This window comes from Megalopta genalis, unplaced genomic scaffold, assembly GCF_051020955.1.
Source record: "Megalopta genalis isolate 19385.01 unplaced genomic scaffold, iyMegGena1_principal scaffold0318, whole genome shotgun sequence".
Classification (NCBI taxonomy): domain Eukaryota; kingdom Metazoa; phylum Arthropoda; class Insecta; order Hymenoptera; family Halictidae; genus Megalopta; species Megalopta genalis.
In genome coordinates this window covers 126,740-137,569 of record NW_027476387.1, presented here as the reverse complement: position 1 = coordinate 137,569, position 10,830 = coordinate 126,740, and the positions used below count along the sequence as shown (strand labels likewise).

Here is a 10,830-nt window from a genome sequence, read left to right as displayed (position 1 = left end):
CGTCTGCATTGGAAGCTATATCACTTATGTCGCAAGTATCTGAAGCTATATCTTTGTGTCGCATGAATTTGAAGCTAAACCTTCTACAACGCATTGATTTTAAGCTAAATCAAGTGATTTGATTGGATTTGAAGCTAACTCGTTTATTTCGTCTGCATTTGAAGAAATATCACATATATCTCAAGTGTTTGAAGCTAAATCATTTGTTTCGCATGGATTTGAAGCTAAGCCTTATACTTCGTCCCGATTTGAAGCTAAATAAAATGTATCGCATGGATTTGATGCTAACTCGTTTGTTTCCCCTGCATTTGAAGCTATATAACTTATATCCCAAGTGATTGAAGCTAAATCATTTGTTTCGCATGGATTTGAAGCTAAACCATATACATCGCATTGATTTGCAGCTAAATCATGTGTCTCGCATGGATTTGAAGCTAACTCGTTTGATTCTCCTGCATTTAAAGCTATATCACTTATATCCCAAGTGATTGAAGCTAAATCATTTGTTTCGCATGGATTTGAAGCTAAGCCTTCTACTTCGTATCGATTTCAAACTAAATCATGTGTTTCGCTTGGATTTGAAACTAAACCTCCTGCATCGCATTGATTTGAAGCTTAATCATGTGTTTTGCATGGATTTGATGCTAACTCGTTTGTTTCCCCTGCATTTGAAGCTATATCACTTATATCGCAAGTATCAGTATCTAAATCATTTGTTTCACATGTATTTGAAGCTAAACCTTCTAAATCGCATGTATTTGAAGCTAAATCGTGTGATTCTCTTGGATTTGTAGCTAACTCGTTTGTTTCGTCTGCATTTGAAGCTATATAACTTATATCGGATGTATCTGAAGCAAAATCATTGGTTTCGCATGGCTTCGAAGCTAAACCTTCTACAACGCATAGATTTGAAGCTACCTCGTTTGCTTTGTCTGCATTTGAAGCTATATCACTTATATCGCAAGTATTTGAAGAAAAATCATGTGTCTTGGATGGACTTGAATCTAACTCGTTTGTAGCGTCTGCATTTGAAGCTATATCACTTATATCGCAAGTATCTGAAGCTAAATCAATTGTTTCGCATGGATTTGAAGCTAAATCTTCTACATCGCATTGATTTGCAGCTAAATCCTGCGTTTCGCATGGATTTGAAGCTAACTCGTTCGTTTCGCCCGCATTTGATGCTATAACACTCACATCCCAAGTGTTTGAAGGTAAATCATTTGTGTCGCAAGGATTTGAAGCCAAACCTTCTACATAGCATTGAGTTAATGCTTAGTCAAGTGTTTTGCATGGATTTGAAGCTAACTCGTTCGTTTCGCCCGCATTTGATGCTATAACAATCATATCCCAAGTGTTTGAAGCTAAATCATTTGTGTCGCATGGATTTGGAGCTAAACCTTTTACATCACATTCATTTGCAGCTAAATCATGTCTTCCGCATGGATTTGAAGCCAACTCGTTCGTTTCGCTTGCATTTGATGCAATATCACTTATATCGCAAGTATCTGAAGCTAAATCATTTGTTTCGCATGTATTTGAAGATAAACCTTCTAAATCGCATTTATTTGAAGCTAAATCGTGTGGTTCTCTTGGATTCGTAGCTGACTCGTTTGTTTCGTCTGCATTTGAAGCTATATCACTTATATCGCATGTATCTGAAGCAAAATCATTGGTTTCGCATGGCTTCGAAGCTAAACCTTCTACAACGCATAGATTTGAAGCTACCTCGTTTGCTTCGTCTGCATTTGAAGCTATATCACTTATATCGCAAGTATTTGAAGAAAAATCATGTGTCATGTATGGACTTGAATCTAACTCGTTTGTTGCGTCTGTATTTGAAGCTATATCACTTATATCGCAAGTATCTGAAGCTAAATCATTTGTTTCGCATGAATTTGAAGCTCAATCTTCTACATCGCATTGATTTGCAGCTAAATCATGTGTTTCGTAAGGATTTGAAGCTATGCCTTCTACTTCGCATTGATTTCAAGCTAACTCATGTGTTTCGCATGGATTTGAAGCTAACTCGTTTGTTTCGTCTGCAATTGAAGTTATATCTCTTATATCCCAAGTGATTGAAGCTAAATCATTTGTTTCGAGTGGATTTGAGGCTAACTCGTTTGTTTCGTCTGCATTTGAAGCTATATCACTTATATCCGAAGTGTGTGAAGCTCAATCATTTGTTTCGGATGGATTTGAAGCTAAACCTTCTACATCGCAATGATTTAAAGCTAAATCATTTGTTTCGCTTGCATATGAAGCTATCATGTTTGTTTCGTCTGCATTTGAAGCTATATCACTTATATCGCCATTATCTGAATCTCGATGTTTTGTATCGCTTGGATTTGAAGCTAAACCTTCTAACTCGCATTGATTTGAATCCAAATTATGTGATTCGTATGAATTTGAAGCTAACTCGTTTGTTTCGTCTGCGTTTGAAGCTATATCACTCATAGCCCAAGTGTTTGAAGCTAATACATTTGTGTCGCATGGATTTGAAGCTAAACCTTCTACATAGCATTGATTTGAAGCTGAATCATTTGTTTCGCATGGATTTGAAGTTAATTCATTTGTTTCGCATGGATTTGAAGCTAAGCCTTCTACTTCGCATTGTTTGAAGCTAGATCATGTGTTTCACTTGGATATGAAGCTAACTCTTTTGTTTCGTCTGCATTTGAAGCTATATCACTTATATCTCAAGTGTTTGAAGCTAAATCATTTGTTTCGCATGGATTTGAAGCTAAACCTTCTACATCGTACTGATTTGAAGCTAAATCATGTGATTTGCTTGGATTTGAAGCTAACTCGTTTGTTTCGTCTGCATTTGAAGCTATATCACTCATACCCCAAGTGTATGAAGCTAAATCATTCGTTTCGCATGGATTTGAAGCTAAATATTATACATCGCATGGATTTGCAGCTAAATCATGTGTTTCGCATGGATTTGAAGCTAACTCGTTAGTTTCGCCTTCATTTGAAGCTACATAATTTATATCTCAAGTATCTGAATCTAAATCATTAGCTTCGCATGTATTTGAAGCTAAGCCTTCTACTTCGTATCGATTTCAAGCTAAATCATTTGTTTCGCATGGATTTGAAGCTAAGCCTTCTACTTCGTATCGATTTCAAGCTAAATCATTTGTTTCGCATGGATTTGAAGCTAAGCCTTATACTTCGTATCGATTTGAAGCTAAATGAAATGTATCGCATGGATTTGAAGCTAAACCTTCCACATCCCATAGATTTGAAGCTAGCTCGATTTCTTCGTCTGCATTTGAAGCTATATCACTTATATCGCAAAGTATCTGAAGCTAAATCATTTGTTTCGAATGTATTTGAAGCTAAGCCTTCTACTTCGCACTGATTTGAAGCCAGATCATTTGTTTCGCTTGGATGTGAAGCTATCTCGTTTGTTTCGTCTGCATTTGAAGCTATATCACTTATATCGCAAGTATCTGAACCTAAGTCATTTGGTTCGCATGGATTTGAAGCTAAACCTTCTACATCCCATTGATTTGAAGCTAAATCATTTGTTTTGCATGGATTTGAAGCTAAATCTTCTACATCGCATGGATTTGCAGCTAAATCATGTGTTTCGCATGGATTTGTAGCTAACTCGTTAGTTTCGAATGCATTTGAAGCTATATCACTTATATCGCAAGTATCTGAATCTAAATCATTTGTTTACGCATGGATTTGAAGCTAAGCCTTCTACTTCATATCGATTTGAAGATAAATGATATGTATCGCATGGATTTTGAAGCTAACTCGTTTGATTCGTCAGCATTTGAAGCTATATCACTTATATCCCAATTGTTTGAAGCTAAATCATTTGTTTCGCATGGATTTGAATCTAAACCTTCTACATCGCATTGATTTGAAGCTATATCATGTGATCCGCTTGGATTTGAAGCTAACTCGTTTGCTTCGGCTGCATTTGAAGCTATATCACTTATATCTCAATTGTTTGAAGCTAAATCATTTGTTTCGCATGGGTTTGAAGCTAAACCTTCTGCATCGCATTGATTTGACGCTAAATCATGTGTTTTGCATGGATTTGATGCTAACTCGTTTGCTTCCCCTGCATTTGAAGCTATATCAGTTATATCGCAAGTATCTGATGCTAAATCATTTGTTTTGCATGGATTTGAAGATAATTCTTCTACATCGCATGGATTTGAAGCTAACTCGTTAGTTTCGAATGCATTTGAAGCTATATCACTTATTGTTCCGTTCCGGAAGACCTCCCGCAGGCTGCTTTCGCGAAGGTTTATGGCGTGGACCAGCGAGGATCATAAAGAGACGGAAACCTTTTTTCCATCTGCAGAACATCGGTGCAGGGTCTTCCGTTTCTTTAATGACCGCGACGCGTCGTAGGCACGAAAGGCCCGAAAAAACAACCCCGTCGTAAATTTGAGAATTTGACGGGTCTTGAGAAAGTTTAGTCCCAACCGTCGCGGGGACGATATCTCAGGCCCCAGGGCACCTCCCGTCCACGCAAGTACGCAACACCCCCCTCTCCTAGACAAGGCTCGTGTAGGACGATACGAGAGGGTGGTGACGAAAAGCTTAGAGGACACTGATTGGAAAATCGCAATCTTCGAGAAAAACCAATCAGTGCGTCCCGGCGTGGAGGTGGAGGTTCCTTCAGGGATCTCAAACGGGGGTGACCAATATAAAATAACGCGACCAGTCGGGGCGCGGACAGTAAAACGCAGAAAAACCAGTCGGTGTCAAACAGTCAGAAGTCACAGTCGAAAATACTTACACGCGCTCTCTTTCTCGCCCTAGCTCTAGCTCTAACATACAGTACAATCGGACACTCTCTCGAGTTCACGAGGCATTTCGTAGAATCCTCATCCGCGGCATTACTTCGCTAACGAGCGAACGCAATCGCGGGTCGAAAAAGCTCGACTCGCTTCGCACACATTTTCCGCGACACATTCGAGTCCCTCGAGTCGGATAAGTGCGAAACATTTTTGGTCCTTCGAGCCGGATTCGCGATCTATGGAAATATAATTCGGGTGTGAAAACCCAGAGTGCAGCCGATTCCGTTACAATGGCAACGACTAGTGCACTCTCGAGCGGAATGGACAAGGGCGAAACCTACGTCCATTCCTTGAAGACGAAGCGCCGAACATTCAAGGCGCAATTGACATTGTTCTCTAAATACGTCGAGTCATACGCAGACTCCGTTATTGAGCGTGTCAAACTACGGGAACGCACACAACGCATTCGACAACAGTTTGACGATTTCAACAAAATCCAGGATGAGTTGTGTCTCCTAGAAGACTTCGACACGGCCGAAGAAGAACGAGCAACGTTGACTGATACTTATGATCACGCCATCGCCATCGCAGTCACCACGTCGGAACGGGTCGACCAGACTCACGCGCAGTCTTTTCATCCCGCAACGCGAGACTCACCTACTCCGTCTGCGTTGTCGATGGGATTATCCGTGAAGCTACCGCGGATCGACCTTCCGAAATTCGACGGCCGGCTGGAGAAATGGGTCACGTTCAAGGACGCATTCACGACGATGATCCACACGCACGCTGGGTTAAGTAATATTCAAAAACTCAACTACTTGCGCCTCTCGCTCACCGGCAGGGCGGCGACGACGATCGAGGCCTTCACCGTCAGTGAAGACAACTACGAACCCGCTTGGAATCATATGATCGAGACATATGAGAACAAGCGAGCCCTCATTCTTCGTCACGCGGCGCTTCTTCGCGACACCCCGACCATGCCGAACGAGACTTCCGAATCCATACGGGATCTTCCCAATTACATGCAACTACATGTACGGTCGTTGCAAGCTCTCGGTCGGACGTGGGAACAAATCGCGAGCGACTTACTCGCTAGCATTGCCATGTCGCGCATGGGGCAAGATATACGAAGGACGTGGGAACGCACCCTGACGACTACGGAGATGCCCAAAATTGAGGACATCTTCAAATTTTTGAACCTTTCCGCGCATCAGTACAGGGACTGTGAAACGCCTTCAACCTCGACTCCCACGGTCCAATAAGTCCAAGCCGAGACCGCACGAGGCGTTCGGAAGCCGGGTTCCTTCCGGACGAAAGAGAGGAGACAATATCCCACGCAGTCCTCGAATAGAGCAAGCGGACAAGCCTTCGTAACTGCTAAGGGTAATAATTGTGCAATCTGCAACACAGCAGAGCATTCCGTCTTTCAATGCAAGACGTTCCTTGAGATGCCAGTCAGGAAACGGATCGAGACGGCAACCAGTTTGTACTTGTGCTTGAATTGTTTGCGTTTCGACCACCGTGCTATGGACTGCAACGCCGGGAATTGCAGAACATGCGGAAAACGGCACAACACCAAGCTACACGAAGATCCGCCGAAATCCACGGACAGACCCGAATGACCACGACGGAAACGACGAAGGAAGCAGCCGAGGAAAGGGATTCGCGTTCGAGCCACCGAGGTACCGACCAATGGGTTGATGACCACGGCGATCGTCGAGGTCGCAGGTCGCGATCAACCCTCAATCCCGTGTCGAGCATTGGTCGATACCTGCGCTAACGCGAACTTCATCACGGAGGAGTTCGTCGCGAAACTCCAGCTTCCCGTCACAAACTCGGCCGCAACCATCGAGACGCTGAACGCCATGCGAACGGTCACAAGCAAGATTGTGAAAACCACCATCAAATCCCGTCTTTCGAACTACAAGCGGGATTTGACGTTTTTCACAATCCCACGCATTGCGGGGTTCGTACCGGAGGAGCCGATTGACCGTGATCAACTTAGCATCCCAGCTAACATTCCACTAGCTGATCCACACTTCTACCGTCCAGCGCCCGTAGACATGCTGATCGGAAGCGGTCCTGCCCTCGCATCACTCAGCATAGGGCAAATCAACTTGTCTGCACGTGGCAACCTGGATCTCGTCCTCCAGAAAACCCAACTGGGATGGATCATCGGGGGGAGCGCACCGGCAAGGAAACCTCAAACGACGCGAAAAACCTTCCTGACGAAGTTGAGTTTCGACCTCAGAAGATTTTGGAAATTGGAAGAGGGACCATCCGAACGGCACCTCTCGTCCGAGGAGAAACGATGCGAGGATCACTTCACCCAACATCTTCAGCGAAACGAAACAGGTCGGTACGTCGTCGCTCTGCCCTTCAACGGAAGGGAATCAATGCTCGGTGAATCACGGTCTCGCGCTTTCAATCGATTTTTGGCGTTGGAGAGGAAATTCTCGCGCGATCCTGCTTTGAAGACGGAGTATTCAACCGTCATCAATGAATACCTGGCGCTCGGACATTTGACTCAGGTAGGAAGCGATGAACCCCAGTCACCGGGTTTCTACCTGCCGCACCATGCGGTCGTAAAGTCGTCGAGCGCGACCACAAAGGTCCGTGTTGTGTTCGACGGCTCCTCCAAATCGAGTTGCGGCCTATCACTGAACGACGCGCTGATGATAGGACCCACGATACAGGACGACATGTGGCTGCTACTACTGCGATTTCGCATGCACGTGTATGCGCTGACTGGCGACATCGAGAAGATGTATCGCCAGTTCCTCGTTCGGCCAGAGGATCGCAAGTATCAACGGATCCTGTGGAGAAACGCAAACCACGAGGTCACTACGTATGAGCTGAATACGGTCACGTTCGGGCTCTCCGCGGCTCCATTTCTAGCAATTCGGTGCATACACCAGCTAGCGAACGACGAAGAGTCCCAATTTCCAGCAGCTTCAAGGACGTTGAAGAGGGACTTGTACGTCGACGATTTGCTGACTGGTGCCGATACATTGGAGGAAGCCCAGACCGTACGCAATCAGGTCATCAACTTGTTGGCGAAGGGAGGACTCAACATACGTCAATGGAGGTCAAACGAACCCAGGCTTTTGACCGACCTCTCAGCTCAACAAGTACATCCAAAGGTCTTCGGTGACGCGACCACCGTCAAGACCCTCGGTGTGGTATGGGATGCAACAGGAGACATCATCAGATTCACCGTGAATCACAACGTTACCACACGGGTAACGAAACGGTCCATCCTGTCATCGGTAGCAAAGATCTTCGATCCACTGGGACTCCTCGGACCGGTTACTATCCTCGCGAAGCTCATGATCCAGCAGTTGTGGCAACTGAAGGTCGATTGGGACGAATCCCTTCCAGTTGGCATACACACTGAATGGTCAACCTTCGCAGAGGATTTAGTTCACCTCAACCACTTGTCATTCCAGAGAAACGTCACCCAATCGGGTAATCGCAAGATCGAGCTTCACGGATTTTGTGATGCCAGCGAGCGAGCGTATGGAGCATGTATCTACGTTCGATCCATCAGCACCAGCGGCAGGATACGGGTACATCTTCTCTGCGCAAAGTCTCGAGTGGCACCACTGAAGACCGTTCCGCTCGCACGACTGGAGCTTTGCGGGGCTTCCCTGCTGGCTACTTTGACGACCTCGGTTCAAGGGGCACTCGGCACCGATCCCGCAGCCATCACCTTCTGGACCGATTCCACCATTGTTTTGAATTGGCTCCACAAGGAACCAAGCGGTCTCAAAACATTCGTTGCGAATCGCGTAGCGGATGTTCAGGGTAAAACCGACATAAACGCGTGGCGACACGTACGTTCCCACAACAACCCGGCGGATCTGCTATCCCGGGGACAAGCACCAGCGCAGTTCATCAAGAACCAACACTGGCGCCACGGACCCACCTGGCTTTCAACACACAAGTCAACGTGGCCCGAAACAATATTCGAGATCTGGGAGGATGTACCGGAGAGAAAACGACTCACTTGTTTCACCGCGACCATAAAGCGCAGTTCATCAAGAACCAACACTGGCGCCACGGACCCACCTGGCTTTCAACACACAAGTCAACGTGGCCCGAAACAATATTCGAGATCTGGGAGGATGTACCGGAGAGAAAACGACTCACTTGTTTCACCGCGACCATAAACAGTGAGGAAATTTTGAACCGATTCTCCTGTCTTTCTAGGTTAAAACATGTCACCGCGTATTGCCTACGGTTCAAGAATCCACGAGCATTCAGAGGACCTCTCACCATCGAAGAGATCCAATCGGCCACCGTCCGCATCCTACAACTGGCACAGGCAACAGCGTTTGCATTGGATCTTCGTTCATTGAGATCCGGCACCGAGCTCCACAAAAAGAGCAAGCTCCTTCCGCTGAATCCGTTCATCGACCACCAAGGACTGCTACGCGTCGGAGGCCGTCTCGTAAATTCGACGCTGTCTTACAATCAGCGCCATCCGGTCCTCTTGCCGAAGAGTCATCATGTGACCGAACTTATCATCCGCCAGGCCCACCTCGAGAACCACCACGCAGGGATGACGACTACCCTGTACGCCGTCCGGCAGGCCTATTGGCCCATCGACGGCAGAAACGCAACGCGGAAGATCGTGAGGCGGTGCGTCAAGTGCTTCCGTATGGACCCACCTGCCACAGCCTGCAGCATGGGAAACCTACCTGCCGCACGAGTAACCGAGCACCGCCCGTTTTCCAATTGCGGCGTGGACTATTGTGGTCCCTTTCATATAAAAGAGCGACGACATCGCAATCGCACTCGACTCAAGGTGTTCGTTGCTGTCTTCATTTGTTTCTCAACGAAGGCAGTACACCTTGAAGTCGTAAGCGACATGACCACAGAAGCATTCATCGGGGCTTTGCGACGATTCATCTCGCGGAGGGGGATCTGCAAAAACATCTATTCCGACAACGGCACCAATTTCGTTGGTGCGAACAACATGTTGTCCGAGATGCACGAGATCTTGCGCAATGGGGAGAACAAAATCCGCCACTTCCTAACGGAGAAGCAAATCTCGTGGCATTTCATCCCGGCGCTGTCTCCGAATTTTGGCGGCCTTTGGGAAGCCGCCGTCAAATGCTTCAAACACCACGTGAAGCGCGTGGTAGGAGAAGAACTATTCTCATTTGAGCAGTTCAACACTTTCGTGATAGAGGTCGAAGCCATCCTCAATTCCAGACCCTTGACTCTTCTATCTTCCGACCCGAACGATCCCATCGCACTCACTCCTGGCCACTTCTTGATTGGTGATTCCTTGACGAGTTTTCCTGATATTGATTTCAGAAAAACTCCCAGCAACCGACCGTCCAATTGGCAACACATACAAAAGGTCAAACAAGACTTTTGGGCCCGCTGGTACAAGGAATACATCAATCAACTCAACGTTCGCCAAAGGTGGACCAAGGGGTCGCCCAACATCACCAAGGGCACCATCGTCGTCCTGAAGGAGGATAATCTCCCACCACTGCAGTGGCGTCTCGGCTGTGTGGTACAACTCCATCCAGGACAGGACGACTTCGCCAGGGTCGTGACCGTGCGGACTTCCCAAGGAGTCTACAAGCGGAACGTGCGACAACTGGCACCTCTGCCCATCGAGCACAGTGTTTAGAGACATTTTTAAACATACCGCAAGCAACCCAGGACATCGCGATCGAATTAGCTAATAAGTACGCTGATTGTGTATTGACCGATTCGGTCGCTCAACGGGGGGAGCATGTTCCGTTCCAGAAGACCTCCCGCAGGCCGCTTTCGCGAAGGTTTATGGCGTGGACCAGCGAGGATCATAAAGAGACGGAAACCTTTTTTCCATCTGCAGAACATTGGTGCAGGGTCTTCCGTTTCTTTAATGACCGCGACGCGTCGTAGGTACGAAAGGCCCGAAAAAACAACCCCGTCGTAAATTTGAGAATTTGACGGGTCTTGAGAAAGTTTAGTCCCAACCGTCGCGGGGACGATATCTCAGGCCCCAGGGGACCTCCCGACCACGCAACTACGCAACACCCCCCTCTCCTAGACA

General features: G+C 46.5%; 1 protein-coding gene across 1 annotated transcript; it reads left to right on the top strand.

The window, feature by feature from the left end:
• The first annotated feature begins 6,472 nt into the window (after positions 1 to 6,472).
• On the top strand, positions 6,473 to 10,422 carry LOC143263085 (uncharacterized). Its single transcript, XM_076528331.1, has 2 exons — positions 6,473 to 8,901; positions 8,985 to 10,422. Exons 1-2 carry the CDS (start codon positions 6,473 to 6,475, stop codon positions 10,420 to 10,422), a joined length of 3,867 nt encoding a protein of 1,288 aa, XP_076384446.1.
• The last annotated feature ends 408 nt before the right edge of the window (positions 10,423 to 10,830 follow it).